Below are 18,358 nucleotides of genomic sequence, written 5' to 3'. Positions count from 1 at the left end.
AGACATTTGAGAGGCGTCTTTGGTCCGTGGGGACGGAGCAACGATGACGGTGGTTCTGGTTCTGGTCTGTTCTGGTTCTGGTCTGTGGTGCACGTGCAGCAGGTTGTCGTGTTATTAGCACAGATCAAAGACAAAGGTCCAGCTACTCAGCAGGGACCAGAGCTGGTCCTGGTCCTGGACCCGGAGCCGCCTGGCTGGTCCAGCTGTGAGCAGGAAGCTCTGGGAGGAGCCGCTGGCCTCACCATTCAGCGGTCACATGACTGTAGCGCGATTAAACGGACACGTGGACACAAGAAAGATAATTTATTCATTTATTCAGAGACACTGTCACAAAGTCATTGTTGCGCAATAATCAGACACGGGGGCGATTCCTAAGGATACGTGAGCACAACACGCACGCTAGCACATGCTAGCGCGCGCTAGCGCCACCTGGCCTCTGCAGGCGTGGTGGGAGCACGTGGTAGAACCTGCAGAGGACCGTGGATCTGGGGGGGGGGGGGGGCCTCAAAATAAATAAGGAGTGGAAACGCCTCGGCATGTCCACCTTTTCCAAACAACGGAGACAAAACAGCAACACACAACGTCCTACGCTAGCGTACATCTACTGAACCGGGCTGGGACTGGACCCTCCACAAGACGACGGGAAGGAGAACCCAGACTCTACAGGTGGGTTAGGGTTAGGGTTAGGGTTAGGGTTAGGGTTAGGGTTAGATGGGGGGCCGAGGGTGGCGGGCTGAGGCCCAGAGCAGCGGCTAGTGGCGGCCGGTGGACTCCCTGGGGTAGAACTCCGACAGGGTGCTCTGGGGAATCCTCTTCAGCATCTCCTTGGGGAAGATGCGGAGCAGCTGCCAGCCGATGTCCAGAGTTTCATACACCGTCCTGTTGTCATAGGGACCTACGGGGACAGAGACAGCTTCTCAGGACACCCCGTCCCACGGAAGACACCATGGCTCACAGCATCACGTTCTTACCCTGAGCAATGAAGTTCTTCTCAAACTTCTGGAGGAACTCCAGGTAGAGCAGGTCATCGGAGGTGAGGGCCTCCTCTCCGACCACAGCCTTCATGGCCTGGACGTCCTTACCGATGGCATAACAGGCGTACTGGAGACGACACACACACACACACACACACCAGGGCTGATGAGCATTTGAGCCTCCTGGATGAACGTCACCCAACCAGACGCCGGGCTGGAGGACTGGTTACCAGCTGGTTGGAGACGTCGGCGTGATCCTTCCTGGTCATCCCCTCGCCAATGGCCGACTTCATCAGACGGGACAGGGACGGCAACACGTTGATGGGGGGGTAGATCTGGAGGGCGAGAACGACACGGCTGCTTCATCTCATCTTAGAAGGTGGTGCTGGTGCTCACAGCTGTCTGACCTGTCTGTTGTGCAGCTGCCGGTCCACGTAGACCTGCCCCTCCGTGATGTAGCCCGTCAGGTCGGGGATGGGATGGGTGATGTCTGTGGAGGGAGAAGAACCCAGCAGGGAATCAGCTCCACGAGGCTGCTGCTCACAGACCTCCACAACGCTCCACAGCCCTTATGGAGGCTTCAAGGCTCCGCAGGAACATCTGCTCTGATTGGCCCAGATCTTTAAAGGCCGTCCCTCCCCACCCGGCCTGACCACCCTAATGTGAGACGGCCGTGCTGAACCGGTTGACTAGGAGGGAGGGAGGGGGGGGGGGAGTTCTACAGGGGTTGCCATGGTAACAGCACTCTCCCTGCTCCATTTCAGATGATCTTCTCTGATAATTGGAATGAAAGAGCTTTTGAGTCCTTTTTAACAGTGCGTGCAGGGCGCTCACCGTCGTTGGGCATGGTGAGGATGGGGATCTGGGTGATGGAGCCGTTCCTGCCCTCCACACGCCCCGCGCGCTCGTAGATGGTGGCCAGGTCCGTGTACATGTAGCCAGGAAAGCCCCGACGACCCGGCACCTCTTCCCGGGCAGCGGAGACCTGCAGGGCGGAGTCAGAGAGGAAGAGGACCAGAATCAGACCTGGGCTCAGACCTGGGCTGGAGGGGGCCGCAGCGGACCGGGCGAGGGGGCCGGGCGAGGGGACCGGGCGCCTCCGCTCTGGTGCATCAAGTCATCCAGACTCGCCCGACGTCTCTCACTACGGCTCCTAACACCGGGGGAGCTGTGAACACAGTCCAACCCTTTCTCCTCAGAGAAGGACAGGAAATAAAGAGCATCCTTTCATCTTCACGTGCACATCCTTTCATCTTCACGTGCACAGGTTGACGGGGCCACAAACACTCGCGGAGCGCACGTTCAATTAAAAGCTCAACCTTCACGTGAGATTCCAAGAACCAGACTTAAGCCTTATTGTGGTCCTGGGCCTTTGTGCACGTTCAAGCAAAGCCCGAGTTCAGACACCAATGGTGCATGTGCACGTGCCAAGGTTAGGGAGCGCACGTGCACATGCACCATTCTCAACCTTGAATTGTGTTGACTTGACTGTACAACATGAAAAGATCCTGACACATAACACACTCCGGCTGGGAGAGGAGGCCATCCCAGAATAACCAGTGAGTCCAGGTCTGAGCCACAACCAGGAGACCCTTTCCTGGGGGGTCTGAGCTACAACCAGGAGACCCTTTCCTGGGGGGTCTGAGCCACAACCAGGAGACCCTTTCCTGGGGGGTCTGAGCCACAACCAGGAGACCCTTTCCTGGGGGGTCTGAGCCACAACCAGGAGACCCTTTCCTGGGGGGGTCTGAGCCTCCATAAAAGACACTGATCTTCATGGTAGCACCCAGCACGGATCAGACAACGCAGAAGCTTTGATCCTCAAAGGCAGGAAGTGAGGAGGGAAACGCTCACGATGTGCTGTAGGGACCAGGAACCGCATCTCTAGTGGGCCCTGCCGGGTCTGCAGAGCTCAGGATCCACCATCAGGGTCCAACGGGCCACCTGCTGTGGCTCAAAGACCAAATTAACCAGCAACGTAGCCGCAGCAGCAGCTAACAGCTTCATGACTTTATGGGTTAGGGTCACAGGGTCAGGGTCACAGGGACAGGGTTAAAGGGTCAGGGTTAGGGTTACAGGGACAGGTTCAGGGTCACAGGGTCAGGGTCACAGGGTCAGGGTTAAAGGGTCAGGGTCAGGGTTACAGGGTCAGGGTTACAGGGTCAGGGTTACAGGGTCACAGGGTCAGGGTTAGGGTTACAGGGTCAGGGTTAGGGTTACAGGGACAGGGTCAGGGTTACAGGGTCAGGGTCACAGGGTCAGGGTTAAAGGGTCAGGGTCAGGGTCAGGGTTACAGGGTCAGGGTTACAGGGTCAGGGTTAAAGGGACAGGGTCAGGGTTCCAGGGTCAGCGTCACAGGGTTAGGGTTAAAGGGACAGGGTCAGGGTTACAGGGTCAGGGTCAGGGTTACAGGGTCAGGGTCACAGGGTCAGGGTTAAAGGGTTAGGGTTAAAGGGACAGGGTCAGGGTCACAGGGTCAGGGTTAAAGGGTTAGGGTCACAGGGTCAGGGTTAGGGTCACAGGGTCAGGGTTAAAGGGACAGGGTCAGGGTTACAGGGTCAGGGTTAAAGGGTTAGGGTCACAGGGTCAGGGTTAAAGGGTTAGGGTTACAGGGTCAGGGTTACAGGGACAGGGTTACAGGGTCAGGGTTACAGGGACAGGGTCAGGGTTACAGGGTCAGGGTTAGGGTTACAGGGTCACAGGGTCAGGGTTAGGGTCACAGGGTCAGGGTTACAGGGTCAGGGTCACAGCTGGCTCTCACAGCTCTGGACCCTGAGCCTGTTGGTGGCTAAAGCCCAACCTGCAGCCTGCCAGGAGACCCTGGGCCAGACCTTTGATCTCGCTTTGATCTCAGAAAGATGGCGTACCTCTCTCAGAGCCTCAGCGTAGGAGCTCATGTCCGTCAGGATGACCAGGACGTGCTTCTCACACTGGTAGGCCAGGTACTCCGCTGCTGTCAGAGCCAGGCGAGGGGTGATGATGCGCTCGATGCTGGAGGATCAAAGACAATTCAGGTTATTAACACCAAAGAGCAGAAGCTCACCTGAAAGGCTCCGGGATCTTACGTGGGGTCGTTGGCCAAGTTCAAAAACAGGCAGACGTTGTCCATAGAGCCGTTCTCCTCGAAGTCAGACTTGAAGAAGCGAGCGGTCTCCATGTTGACCTGGAGACAGAGCTCAGGTCAGCCTGGGTGCTCACCCAACCCTCAAGCTTTAGCCTCCTCCCATGAGCCTTTGCAAGTCCCCATGAAACAGGAAATCCCATTTCTAGATCAACTATTACCTGAGAACTTTGTCTCGTGTTGTGGTTGTAAAAACATAGAGCTTTAAAACAACCATTCATGAGTTTAAACCACAACAATAACACGCTTTAAACCTGTCAGCCAGGTAAACCCAGCTGGGTTAGGATGGAGGGAGGGGTCAAGGTTCGCAAGTGAAATGAGTGTGTGTGAGTGTGTGTGTGTGAGTGCGTCCCCCCCGCTGGGGGGTAAAAGAGGGACTTAAAGGGTAAATTATCTTAAAAGAGGGCAGGAAAACAAAGACTGGGTGTGATGGGGTTCAGGGCGATGAGTGGGAGGTTGGTAACTGGGGAGGGCGGGGCCGAGCGTGCGATCTGGGGAGGGCGGGGCCGAGGGTGCGATCTGGGGAGGACGGGGTCGAGGGTGCGATCTGGGGAGGGCGGGGTCGAGGGTGCAAACTGGGAGGGCGGGGCCGAGGGTGCGATCTGGGGAGGGCGGGGCCGAGGGTGCGATCTGGGGAGGGCGGGGTCGAGGGTGCGATCTGGGGAGGGCGGGGCCGAGGGTGCGATCTGGGGAGGGCGGGGTCGAGGGTGCAAACTGGGAGGGCGGGGCCGAGGGTGCGATCTGGGGAGGACGGGGTCGAGGGTGCGATCTGGGGAGGGCGGGGGCCGAGGGTGCGATCTGGGGAGGGCGGGGTCGAGGGTGCAAACTGGGAGGGCGGGGCTTCCTCACCCCCATGGCTGCAAAGACGATGGCGAAGTTGTCAGCGCTGTAGTCCAGGACATCCTTGGACTTCTGCACCAGCCCGGCCTGTCGACAGATCTGGGCAGCAATCTGGAAGAGAGGGGAGAGGGTCGTCAAGGTGTGTGTGAGAGGGTGGGTGTGTGAGAGAGAGTGTGTCTGTGTGTGAGAGTGGGTGTGTCTGTGTGTGTGAGAGAGAGTGTGTGTGTGTGAGTGTGTGTGTGTGTGAGTGAGTGTGTGTGTGTGTGTGTGAGTGTGTGTGTGTGTGTGAGTGAGTGTGTCTGTGTGTGAGAGTGGGTGTGTCTGTGTGTGTGAGAGAGAGTGTGTGTGTGTGAGTGTGTGTGTGTGTGTGAGTGAGTGTGTGTCTGTGTGTGAGGGTGTGTGAGTGTGTGTGCTAAGGTTCATCAAGGTCATTGTCATGCTTTATTCCACCTTTGATCAGGCCTTTCCTGTCTAGAATCATTGTTAAACCTGTTCTATTCTGATTCCAAAGAGTCGAGTGTATGAAGGATGTTTCCAGCCACTTCTTGACCTCTGAGCAGCGACGTGCTGAGGCTCAGATGCAGATGTTTGCTAATGCTGAGCAGATTGGGCCCTTTGACATAAAAACAGTGTTTGTGCATCTGGAAGGAAAAGGACGACTTTCTCTCATCCTGACGGTCAATTAAGTTTCCCGGTTGGATTCCCTCAGTGGCTTAAAGCCGCGGCTTAGCCGCCACCCTCACGTTCTAGAGAGTTCTGTCAGCACATGACGGCTCTGTTGGCTCTATACCCCCACTTTACACTCTTAAACAAATGTATGCTTAAGTGCTGTGTTGCTACGGCAGCAGCAGCTACAGCAGCAGCAGCTACAGCAGCTACAGCAGCAGCTACAGCAGCAGCAGCTACAGCAGCAGCTACAGCAGCAGCAGCTACAGCAGCAGCTACAGCAGCAGCAGCAGCAGCTACAGCAGCAGCAGCTACAGCAGCAGCAGCTACAGCAGCAGCAGCTACAGCAGCAGCTACAGCAGCAGCAGCTACAGCAGCAGCTACAGCAGCAGCAGCTACAGCAGCAGCTACAGCAGCAGCAGCTACAGTAGCAGCTACAGCAGCAGCTACAGCAGCAGCTACAGCAGCAGCAGCTACAGCAGCAGCTACAGCAGCAGCTACAGCAGCAGCTACAGCAGCAGCTACAGCAGCTACAGCAGCAGCTACAGCAGCAGCAGCTACAGCAGCAGCAGCTACAGCAGCAGCAGCAGCTACAGCAGCAGCTACAGCAGCAGCAGCTACAGCAGCAGCTACAGCAGCAGCAGCTACAGCTACAGCAGCAGCTACAGCAGCAGCAGCTACAGCAGCAGCCGTACAGCAGAACAGCAGCAGCAGCTACAGCAGCAGCAGCTAGAGCTACATTCCCTCACTATGGAGGTCTCCAGCATGGTCCTGCCCAGGACAAGGTGTTCCGGTTAAAAGGGTTTCAGGGACTGTTTGGACTTTAGTGAGCTGGACTTGGACTTGCTCTCAGTGTCAGCAGCAGGTTGGAATCCCACCTCATTATGAGGCAGCCCTGCAGCAGAGAAGATGGGGATCTTCTGTCCTCTGGCGATGCTGTTCATGCCATCGATGGCCGAGATTCCGGTCTGGATCATCTCCTCGGGGTAGATGCGGCACTGAGGGTTTATGGGCTGACCTGGTGGGAACAAACGGATGGAATCAAGCCACCTGTGGAAGGCTGAAGGTGAGGAGCCCAGACTGGAGGAGCGTGAGGAGTTCAGGTGTCGGGGCCTAGCCCACCTGGCCCAGGTCTCAAGCAGTGGCGTTACCCCACCTACCCCGCCTACCCCGCCTACCCCCCCTACCCCGCCTACCCCGCCTACCCCACCTACCCCGCCTACCCCACCTACCCCGCCTACCCCGCCTACCCCGCCTACCCCCCCTACCCCGCCTACCCCACCTACCCCGCCTACCCCGCCTACCCCGCCCACACACTGCTCAGGGGAGACAACCTTCTCCCCTCTCCCTCTGCTCCTGTAGGCAACATTGCAACAACATTCCGGGCCGTTCCTACCCATGATGTCCAGGTAGTCCTCGGCCAGAACACTGGGCCCGCGGTCGATGGGTTTCCCCGAGCCGTTGAAGACGCGCCCTGGAAGAGACGGTTGCTGAATGGGAGCGCGCAGAAATCGTCTCTTTCATTCAATACATCACTGCTGAATATGAATGTTGGCCTGAAAGATAATTACGGGATTCCAAGGAAAAGGAAACGAATTAAATGATCTATTGTGTGTTCAGTGAGACCCTAAACAGACGAGAGTGGTTCTGATGGCTCTTCTTCAATGTGCAAGTATCAGGAACAAATAAGTCGAAACGTAGCGACATAATTAATGATACTCCCCAGACAAAGGCGGCTCCCGTGGCACCGCCACTCAGATGCTCACAACCTTGTGCTGGATTGAGATAATCACCCCGATTGAGATTTTCCATTTAGGTTCTACACTTTGAAAGGCTCTAGCTCGCTGCCGTTACTGTCGCGGCACGCCCACGTGCACGCGGACATGCACGCCCACGTGCACGGCAGCGACGCCACAAAGCAGCTTGGGAATTGGAAGTGTCCTCACAAAGACAGGAAGGTGGGAGCAGAGCCGGGTTAGACGTGTGGCAGGGAGTCCTTACCCAGCATGTCCTCCGACACAGGTGTACGCAGGATGTCACCTGTGAACTCACAGGCCGTCTTCTTGGCATCGATGCCTGAAGTCCCTTCAAACACCTGCACACAGGCAGGACACAGACGCACGTGGTAACATTACAGCAAGCTACAAAGCTTCTTCCTGTCCCTTGGTCCTCCAGCTGGAGCCCCGGCTGGAGCCACAGCTGGAGCCCCGGTTGGAGCCCTGGCTGGACCCACAGCTGGAGCCCTGGCTGGACCCACAGCTGGAGCCCCGGTTGGAGCCCCGGTTGGACCCACAGCTGGAGCCCTGGCTGGACCCACAGCTGGAGCCCCGGCTGGAGCCCTGGCTGGACCCACAGCTGGAGCCCTGGCTGGACCCACAGCTGGAGCCCTGGCTGGACCCACAGCTGGAGCCACAGCTGGAGCCCTGGCTGGACCCACTGCTGGAGCCCTGGCTGGACCCACAGCTGGAGCCCCGGCTGGACCCACAGCTGGAGCCCTGGCTGGACCCACAGCTGGAGCCCCGGCTGGACCCACAGCTGGAGCCCCGGCTGGAGCCCTGGCTGGACCCACTGCTGGAGCCCCGGCTGGAGCCCTGGCTGGAGCCCCGGCTGGAGCCCTGGCTGCTCCCACAGCTGGAGCCCCGGCTGGAGCCCCGGCTGGACCCACAGCTGGAGCCCTGGCTGGAGCCCTGGCTGGAGCCACTGCTGGAGCCCTGGCTGGAGCCCTGGCTGGAGCCCTGGCTGGAGCCCTGGCTGCTCCCACAGCTGGAGCCCCGGCTGGACCCACAGCTGGAGCCCTGGCTGGACCCACAGCTGGAGCCCCGGCTGGAGCCCTGGCTGCTCCCACAGCTGGAGCCCCGGCTGGAGCCCCGGCTGGACCCACAGCTGGAGCCCTGGCTGGACCCACAGCTGGAGCCCCGGCTGGAGCCCCGGCTGGAGCCCTGGCTGCTCCCACAGCTGGAGCCCCGGCTGGACCCACAGCTGGAGCCCTGGCTGGACCCACAGCTGGAGCCCCGGCTGGAGCCCTGGCTGCTCCCACAGCTGGAGCCCCGGCTGGAGCCCCGGCTGGACCCACAGCTGGAGCCCTGGCTGGACCCACAGCTGGAGCCCCGGCTGGAGCCCTGGCTGGACCCACAGCTGGAGCCACAGCTGGAGCCCTGGCTGGACCCACAGCTGGAGCCACAGCTGGAGCCACAGCTGGAGCCCCAAGATTGAGGTTTGACCACAGCAAACCAGAATTGGGTGGTTTCACCACAATGACGCGGTTCCTTCCTCCAAAGTTGTCTCACCTGCACCACGGCCTTGCTTCCAATCACCTCCAGAACTTGCCCGCTCCGCTTGGTCCCATCAGGTAGAGTCAGGTGAACGATCTCAGCGTATCTGGGGAACTAGATCATTGAGACCAGGTCAGCAGAGCCGCAGGGCGCGGGCATGCTAAAACACACTGGTATGCTAGCTGAAAACATGCATGCTAGCGTGGATTTAGCAATGTCGTCGCAGACATCATCTTCTGTATCCGAAATGGCTTCAACACAAGGCGCCCCGTCCACTTTGGAGCAAATGTCAGAGTTTTAAGAGCGCCTCCTGGTGGCAGAACGCCGGTGCACGAGCATTCTGCAGGTACTGCAGTGCTAGCAAGCTAGCGACAGTGCTAGCAAGCTAGCAGGGAGAAATGTCAGGCCTCACCTTCACATTATCCAGAATCACCAAGGGTCCATTAACACCCGACACGGTGGAGTAGGCTGGAAGAAGGAAGCACAGTTGATGCTTCATTAAAAGGCCACAGCACAGGAAAATGACAGGAATTACAATGTTGCAGCTGCTTCCTGCGGCTGGAAGCATCCGTTTACACGCCACAACACGTGGGACTCTTCATAATCACAAGGTGACCTTTAATGCTGCAAGTTAACCTTCTCCAGGTACAAATGTCAAAGACAGGCAAATGTCAGGGAAATAGAGCAGCCGCAGTTCGCCCGTCCATTTAACTGCCCCGGAGGGGAAGAATGGAAGCAGTCATCTGCCCCTTCTGCCCCTCCAGCCTCGTGTCCACGAAAGGAGTCAAAACCAACAGAAGGACCGAGAGAGGAAAGCTGTGGAGACCTGTCTGAGCGTCCCTGTAGAGCCTGAACACACACACACACACACACACTCACTCACACACACGGACACACACACACACACACACACACACACACACACTCACTCACACACACGGACACACACACACACACACAGTCACACTCTCACACTCACACACACACACACACACACAGTCACACTCTCACACACACTCTCACACTCACACACTCTCACTCTCTCACACACACACTCTCACACACACACACTCACACACACACACACACACACACACACACACACACACACACACATCACTGAGCACTAATCCCTAACAATCATGATAAATCCAATAAATGGTGATCAGACCAGGAAAAGGGTCTAGGCCTCTAGAACCTGGAGGTGGGCTGGTGCTCAGGTGTTGGAGCTTCAAGCACCTCACATGTGTCACCCCCCAGTCCTGGGGGGCCACCATCCGGACGGGTTTTCTGTCCCACCAGGATGAAAATACATTCAGTGGGATACATTCAGAAAACCCGGCCGGATCGTGGCCCTCCAGGACTGGGGTCTAGATCAGAGAGATCTTGTTGTGGTCTGGAAGAGTTCTCCAGAACTGAAGGAGAAGCTGGTGGCTGGAGCGGCACCGTGTTGGAGTCCTGGGGGGGGGGGGGGGGACGGGACCCAGAGCTGGAGCCACAGATGAACAGTCCTGGGGGGGGGGGGACGGGACAGAGCTGGAGCCCACAGATGAACAGTCCTGGGGGGAGGGACGGGACCCAGAGCTGGAGCCACAGATGAACAGTCCTGGGGGGGGGGGGGGGGGGACGGGACAGAGCTGGAGCCCACAGATGAACAGTCCTGGGGGGGGACGGGACAGAGCTGGATCATTTGATGCTACGGACACGTCCAGAGGAGGGCCAGGGACGGATGAAGACCGAGCAGATGCAGGGGTGCAGGGGCCCCCTGGGGGAATGTCTGCCAGGGTCCGAATGCACCCGACACCCTGGGAGCGTTCTCTGGCCCCCACCCGCCCACCCCACACAGGACCACGTGATGGAGCGTGCGGTAAGGCTCCAGGAAGATCCTGGTGGCTCTCCCAGCCTGCGGGCCACTTGTGAAGTCCAACAGTCCACAGTATTGTCCCCCATAATGTTGCCTGATATGTCCCACCTGTTCCCTCTGGGAATGGCTATTGTCCTGCCAGACCCCCAGCAGTCCTGAAAGTACCCCGCTGGACCGAAAGCCCATTTTGCTGACAGCCCACTAAGCTGGAGACAAAAGGCCGGTCCACAAAGGCCCCTGGACATGCTTGTGTGGAAGCCCAGCCAGGGACAAAAGTTTGCACATGTCTTTCCCAGGATAATGCCGGATCAATGGGCTGTATATACATGAGGTGTGAAGTAGCAACATTTTCTATTAGCTTAAAAAAAACTTTCTCCACCCCTCGTTTGCTACTTCAGCTCAAGTGCGGCGGTCCCCCGGCTCGGCGTGGAACAGGCGAGCGGGTCGCCCCGGGCCCGTTCAGCTGCCGGGGCCCTTTGTGCGCAGAGATGTTAATTGGTCCTAATCCGCCACTAGAAGCTGTTTTGGTAGCCTGACCTTGCACCCTGAAGGACATCGTGGTGTGAAATACTAAAGAGCCATTCAGGGCCCGAAGAAAGGAGGCACAGAGGATTCCAGCACAAAACATTTTTCAGCTGAAATGGGGGGGGGGAGGTGTGTGTGTGTGTGTGTGTGTGTGTGTGTGTGTGTGCGGGGGGGGTCAGAGCGACGGTGGAGGTGGGGCCGCATCATCATTCTGACAATAAATGAGCACTACAAAGCAGCGCTAGCGTGATGTGCAGCCTAATCGTGGCGCCTTAGCCCCACTTCCAGGCCCCCCCTGGACGCCGCCATGCTAATTGCTAATTGCCTCAGACGGAGGAGCGGCGGCTCCGGCCCAGGATAAGGTTGCTGGTAATCCTCCTCCTGCTCCTCCTCCTGCTCCACAGCCACAGGTCGAGGGAATCAGGGACAAATGTCCAACTGTCTCGCTCGGAGCCCTGATCACCTGCTGTGTGCTAGCGTAGCACGGCCCGCTCAACGTAGCATTTAGCATATCAACGCTACGTCTGCTGCAGACCCCCGCACCCCCCCCCCCCCCAAAGAAAACCTGTCCTCACAGGCAGAAACCTTGAGCAGGACCGGGCCCACCTGTCTGCAGCTCCGGTCCATCAGCACCAGGAGCTGCAGACGAGTTTCAAGGACTGGTTTGATTGATATGGGGGGGGCTCCTACAGGGTGTTGGTGGGGGGGGGGCTCCTACGGGGTGTGGGGGGGGGCTCCTACAGTATGGGGGGGGCTCCTACGGGGTGGGGGGGGCTCCGACAGTATGGGGGGGGCTCCTACAGTATGGGGGGGGCTCCTACGGGGTGGGGGGGGGCTCCTACAGTATGGGGGAGGCTCCGACAGTATGGGGGGGGGGGCTCCTACGGGGGGGCTCCTACAGGGTGTGTGGGGGGGGGCTCCGACAGTATGGGGGCGCTCCTACAGTATGGGGGGGGCTCCTACGGGGGGGAGCTCCGACAGTATGGGGGGGCTCCGACAGGGTGTGTGTGGGGGGGGGGGCTCCTACAGTATGGGGGGGCTCCTACAGTATGGTGGGGGGCTCCAACGGGGGGGGTTCCTACAGTATGGGGGGGCTCCGACAGTATGGGGGGGGGCTCCGACAGGGTGTGTGTGGTGGGGGGCTCCTACATTATGGGGGGGGCTCCTACAGGGTGTGTGTGGGGGGGGGGCTCCTACAGGGTGGGGGGAGGCTCCTACAGTATGGGGGGGGTGCTCCTACAGGGGGGGGGCTCCTACAGTATGGGGGGGCTCCTACAGGGTCTGTGTGGGGGGGGCTCCTACAGTATGGGGGGGGTGCTCCTACGGGGGGGTGCTCCTACAGTGTGGGGGGGGCTCCTACAGTATGGGGGGGGGCGCTCCTACAGGGTGGGGGGGGGTCCAAATGAGAAGGACGGAGACAGAAACAACTCTTCCAGGTCAACGACAAAGCCCAAACCTCTTTGATGTGCTCCATCACCTCCAGGCACTGGGGGCGCTGTTGAGCAAGGACACCCAGCAGGAGCTGGACCACCCAGGACTGAAGACTGGTACCAGGGGCCATCTTGGAACCACCGTTCCACTGGTAGATGACATGACTGCAGAGGGACTGAGGGACCTACATCACCGAGGACCCAACACCATGTCTGTGGTGAGGAAGGACCAAGAGCCCACAGGTGGCTCTCAACAGGAGCCCGCAGAGGAGCACCACGGACACAGGTGCTGCCCAGTGGTGGCCCTCAACAGGAGCTGACAGGGGAGCACCACGGACACAGGTGCTGCCCAGTGGTGGCCCTCAACAGGAGCCCGCAGAGGAGCACCACGGACACAGGTGCTGCCCAGTGGTGGCCCTCAACAGGAGCCCGCAGAGGAGCACCACGGACACAGGTGCTGCCCAGTGGTGGCCCTCAACAGGAGCTGACAGGGGAGCACCACGGACACAGGTGCTGCCCAGTGGTGGCCCTCAACAGGAGCCCGCAGAGGAGCACCACGGACACAGGTGCTGCCCAGTGGTGGCCCTCAACAGGAGCCCGCAGAGGAGCACCACGGACACAGGTGCTGCCCAGTGGTGGCCCTCAACAGGAGCTGACAGGGGAGCACCACCGTTGGGCAGCACCTGTGTCCTCAGGAGGAGATGTGCAGGACACAGGTGCTGCCCAACGCCTGACGACATCCAATCCCTGTCTCGCACACGCGCGCGCGCGCGCGCGCACACACAGACACACACACACACACACACACACACGCACACACACACACACACTACATTACATAATCTCACTGTGCAGACGACTTCTCTTCGTCAACGTCTCCAAATAAAGGACCCGTTGGAGAGGAACCGACCCTGGAGTGTGAGACGCCCGTCCCGCGTCAGATGGACGCTCACCCCGTCCCGTCGGAGGGACGCCCGCCCCGCCCCGCCCCGTCGGAGTGACGCCCACCCAATCCCGCCAGAGGGATGCCCGCCCCGCCCCGCCCCGTCAGAGGGACGCCCGCCCCGCCCCGCCCCGTCGGAGGGACGCCCGCCCCGCCCCGCCCCGTCGGAGTGACGCCCACCCAATCCCGCCAGAGGGATGCCCGCCCCGCCCCGCCCCGTCAGAGGGACGCCCGCCCCGCCCCGCCCCGCCCCGTCGGAGGGACGCCCGCCCCGTCCCGTCCCGTCCCGCCGGAGGGACGCTGCTTCCTGCTCCGGCAGCAGAGACGGTGTCAGCCCTCGGTGTTCAGCATGAAAGGACGCTAACGCCCACAGCCTCTTTTCTTCAGTGACAAGCCAGCAGCTTAAGCCTAATTAGAATGTGGATTATAGAAGTGTTATAAAAATAACATTGATTTTATAGAAATGATTTTCATGGTGACAGATGAGACATTTGTTTATCGTGACTACATTATTACCGTTAATTAAATCTTCACACGCTATAGAGCCTTGCTCCGTGTCTTTCATAGCAGTAAATGACAGAATGCACTTCTAAAACAAAGAGCAGCCGTTCCGTAGGCTAATAGCTTTTGTTGGATGTGACATGGGAGAGACAAAGGCCTCTTAAAAGGAAAGACTGGGTCTGATGAGAAAATCTTTGTTTATTTTTCTGCTCTGTCGCAAAAGTAGCTTTTCAAAAAGTGCCTGGTTTCCATCTCTGTCACTCAAGACGCCACCGAGAGCTCATCGAAACACCGTGATCCTATAGACGCTGCCGAGTGGCGGCGGAACGTCGCCGCACCTTCCTTCCACATACTGGCAGTCTAAGACGCCATGACTGGAATCGCCACGGCAACGCCGCTCAGATACCATCGTTGGGTCCATCTGTTTGGTGGCTCCTCCAGCATGTGGAGGCACCTGGGAGGTTCTCCTGGTTCCTGGGCTGAACGCAGAGCTGGCCAAGAGATGCAGCCATCGCCACCTAGTGTCCGGAGGTTAGGGGACAACCTCCTGTCAATCAGGGGACAACTCCCCGTCAGTCAGGGGACACGTTCCTGTCAGTCAGGGGACAACTCCCCGTCAGTCAGGGGACAACTCCCCGTCAGTCAGGGGACACGTTCCTGTCAGTCAGGGGACAACTCCCCGTCAGTCAGGGGACACGTTCCCGTCAGTCAGGGGACACGTTCCTGTCAGTCAGGGGACAACTCCCTGTCAGTCAGGGGAGTCAGGGGACAACTTCCTGTCAGTCAGGGGACAACTCCCTGTCAGTCAGGGACACGTTCCCGTCAGTCAGGGGACAACTCCCCGTCAGTCAGGGGACAACTTCCCGTCATTCAGGGGTCAACTTCCCGTCATTCAGGGGTCAACTTCCCGTCATTCAGGGGACACGTTCCCGTCAGTCAGGGGACACGTTCCTGTCAGTTAAGGGACAACTCCCTGTCAGTTAAGGGACACGTTCCTGTCAGTTAAGGGACAACTTCCTGTCAGTCAGGGGACAACTCCCTGTCAGTCAGGGACACGTTCCTGTCAGTCAGGGGACAACTCCCCGTCAGTCAGGGGACAACTTCCCGTCAGTCAGGGGACAACTTCCCGTCAGTCAGGGGACACGTTCCCGTCAGTCAGGGGACACGTTCCTGTCAGTTAAGGGACAACTCCCTGTCAGTTAAGGGACACGTTCCTGTCAGTTAAGGGACAACTTCCTGTCAGTCAGGGACACGTTCCTGTCAGTTAAGGGACAACTCCCTGTCAGTTAAGGGACACGTTCCTGTCAGTTAAGGGACAACTCCCTGTCAGTCAGGGACACGTTCCTGTCAGTTAAGGGACAACTCCCTGTCAGTTAAGGGACACGTTCCTGTCAGTTAAGGGACAACTTCCTGTCAGTCAGGGGACAACTCCCTGTCAGTCAGGGACACGTTCCTGTCAGTCAGGGGACAACTCCCCGTCAGTCAGGGGACAACTTCCCGTCAGTCAGGGGACAACTTCCCGTCAGTCAGGGGACACGTTCCCGTCAGTCAGGGGACACGTTCCTGTCAGTTAAGGGACAACTCCCTGTCAGTTAAGGGACACGTTCCTGTCAGTTAAGGGACAACTCCCTGTCAGTCAGGGACACGTTCCTGTCAGTTAAGGGACAACTCCCTGTCAGTTAAGGGACACGTTCCTGTCAGTTAAGGGACAACTTCCTGTCAGTCAGGGGACAACTCCCCGTCAGTCAGGGGACAACTCCCCGTCAGTCAGGGGACAACTCCCCGTCAGTCAGGGGACAACTTCCCGTCATTCAGGGGACACGTTCCCGTCAGTCAGGGGACAACTTCCCGTCAGTCAGGGGACACGTTCCCGTCAGTCAGGGGACACGTTCCCGTCAGTCAGGGGACAACTCCCCGTCAGTCAGGGGACAACTTCCCGTCATTCAGGGGACACGTTCCCGTCAGTCAGGGGACAACTCCCCGTCAGTCAGGGGACAACTTCCCATCAGTCAGGGGACAACTCCCCGTCAGTCAGGGGACAACTCCCCGTCAGTCAGGGGACACGTTCCTGTCAGTCAGGGGACAACTCCCCGTCAGTCAGGGGACAACTCCCTGTCAGTCAGGGACACGTTCCTGTCAGTCAGGGGACACGTTCCCGTCAGTCAGGGGACAACTTCCCGTCAGTCAGGGGACACGTTCCCGTCAGTCAGGGGACAACTCCCCGTCAGTCAGGGGACACGTTCCTGTCAGTCAGGGGACAACTTCCTGTCAGTCAGGGGACAACTCCCCGTCAGTCAGGGGACAACTCCCTGTCAGTCAGGGGACACGTTCCCGTCAGTCAGGGGACAACTCCCCGTCAGTCAGGGGACACGTTCCTGTCAGTCAGGGGACAACGTCCTGTCTTTGGACCAAGGGAGGACGTGGAAGTCCAGAGACAACAGGGCCAGGTCCACGCGGACCCAGAGTCCTTGTTGGTCTGTCCAAGCTCCAACTACTGGACAGGACATGGACAGTTGTCTCATCAGTCTCTTATCAGGCATGAAAATATCTAAACACACTTTATCCATAAATCACGCACTCTTTCTACATGATCACAGAGCACACGCTCCCTTTGACGACACCATAGTGACGTCAAAGGGAAAATCATGTGACCAGATCACGTGAGGGCCCGGAATCTGCCAACAGCTCCAGGATACCGACAACAGCAACATTTGGAGGCCGGCGTGTGCAGCAGCAGCGGCGGCGGCAGCCGCGGGGCTCCAGCAGCTCTGGGCCTGGCTGCTTCCATCAGAGTCAGCTGACAGCTAGCGGCGCTTGCTAACAGTCAGCTGACAGCTAGCGACGCTTGCTAACAGTCAGCTGACAGCTAGCGGCGCTTGCTAACAGTCAGCTGACAGCTAGCGGCGCTTGCTAGCGCTAGCTAACCCATTTCAAGGGTGACATTCAGGGTCCTGCAGCCTCGCTAACCGTGCAAAAACGATGATAGTGGAAACCGTACATTCAATTAACTGTACGGAATGTTTTTAAGCAAGAAATGCATTTTTGCGTTTGGATAAAATTGTGACTTGATAATAAAGGATTTGATTAACGTGTCTACCATTAGCTGTTGCAATATGCTAACAGAGGTTGACAAAAACAAACCTACAGTTGACTTCACTGTCGAACAGACAGCATTTCAAACGTGGAGCAACAGAGGACCTCCCCAGCCAGAACCTCAAATTCCTATTTTAACGTCGCTAATTTTTCAGCCCGGACTTTGTTGCCCGGCTCCAGGAAGCAGCTGCAACAGCGTTAAAAGCTTCATGGCAGCACAAGAAGAACCATCGTTCTTCTTCTCCTTCGCGACGGTCTGAGACATTCCTGCTTTTGACAACCGTCTTACTTTAAATATCGCCATAACAGGGAGCATCCTCTTAGCCAGCTGCTACTCACTTAGCCTGGGCTGGGAGATGTAATTCCTGGTCACGGCTTGCGTGTGCGTCCTGGCTCCCGCATTCACGTCCAGCGTGCGGTTCGCTACCAGCGTCGCCATCGTCGGGAAAAGACACGAAACAGACGCAAACTAACGTTAGATTTGTTGGGTCAAGAGCTCAACCGCGCTGAGTAGCCAAAAACGACAGACCGAGGGTCATATGACACAGGGGAACCGGAAGTGTGCACACGGAGCTGAGAAGGAAGAGCGCGTGAGACGGGGAGATGACGTAGCCAAAAGAGCAAACAAACAGAGCAAAGGAAATAGAGGTGATTTAATGGGACTGAATCAAAAAGCAATTTTCTGGTCAACGTGCAACCATAAATGTGCAGATGGTTAAGATCCTGGATACCATGAATAATAGTGAATGAAGAATAATCACATCCTCATTCTCAGGGTTAGCTCGGTAGGGACAGTGCGTTCTTGGACACTATTTAGACAGATTGGAACTAAAAAGTCCTAATTCCAAGCAGGGTGAAAACAGAGCCAAGGTTGTGGAACGTGAGCAGACTCAGAAGCTGGACAGATGTTATTCTACCTGTTGAGACACAAGGAACAAGCCCGTTGAGATGATCTGGAGATGGGGTTTAGGCTGGCCAACGTCCTTCTGTCCCACACGCCCCCCACAGAGTTCAGCTGAAGTGTGACCATCCAGAGACACGTGCACGAGCAGTAACTGGGCGAACGCAGGACTATTGTTCCCTTTAGCTTGTGTAGGACAGCTTTTACTGGAGAGAGTGTGGTTCGTAT

General features: G+C 58.0%; 1 protein-coding gene across 1 annotated transcript; it reads right to left on the bottom strand.

Annotated features, from left to right (window-relative positions):
* Nucleotides 1-296: 296 nt before the first annotated feature.
* On the bottom strand, nt 297-17,798 carry LOC105418299 (V-type proton ATPase subunit B, brain isoform). The gene is made up of 14 exons (XM_029831993.1): nt 17,569-17,798; nt 9,286-9,341; nt 8,889-8,987; nt 7,603-7,696; nt 6,998-7,075; nt 6,480-6,619; nt 4,945-5,046; nt 4,040-4,137; nt 3,842-3,965; nt 1,809-1,959; nt 1,382-1,464; nt 1,205-1,309; nt 972-1,101; nt 297-895 (listed from the first exon to the last, which is right to left on the bottom strand). The coding sequence occupies exons 1-14, from the start codon at nt 17,666-17,668 to the stop codon at nt 753-755; spliced, it is 1,503 nt and encodes a 500-aa protein (XP_029687853.1). The 5' UTR covers nt 17,669-17,798; the 3' UTR covers nt 297-752.
* Between the last annotated feature and the right edge of the window lie 560 nt (nt 17,799-18,358).

This window comes from Takifugu rubripes, unplaced genomic scaffold (assembly GCF_901000725.2).
Source record: "Takifugu rubripes unplaced genomic scaffold, fTakRub1.2, whole genome shotgun sequence".
NCBI lineage: Eukaryota > Metazoa > Chordata > Actinopteri > Tetraodontiformes > Tetraodontidae > Takifugu > Takifugu rubripes.
The sequence above is the reverse complement of the archived record's forward strand: the minus strand, read 5'-3'. Positions and strand labels throughout refer to the sequence as shown.

Excerpts from the sequence above, each read along its gene's own strand:
- LOC105418299 (XM_029831993.1), bottom strand. The coding sequence starts at position 17,668 with ATGGCGACGCTGGTAGCGAACCGCACGCTGGACGTGAATGCGGGAGCC. Across the intron at positions 6,620-6,997 it reads GGACTACCTGGACATCATGG|GTCAGCCCATAAACCCTCAG; the intron begins GTAGGAACGGCC and ends TGTTCCCACCAG. Across the intron at positions 3,966-4,039 it reads AACTTGGCCAACGACCCCAC|CATCGAGCGCATCATCACCC; the intron begins GTAAGATCCCGG and ends TTGATCCTCCAG.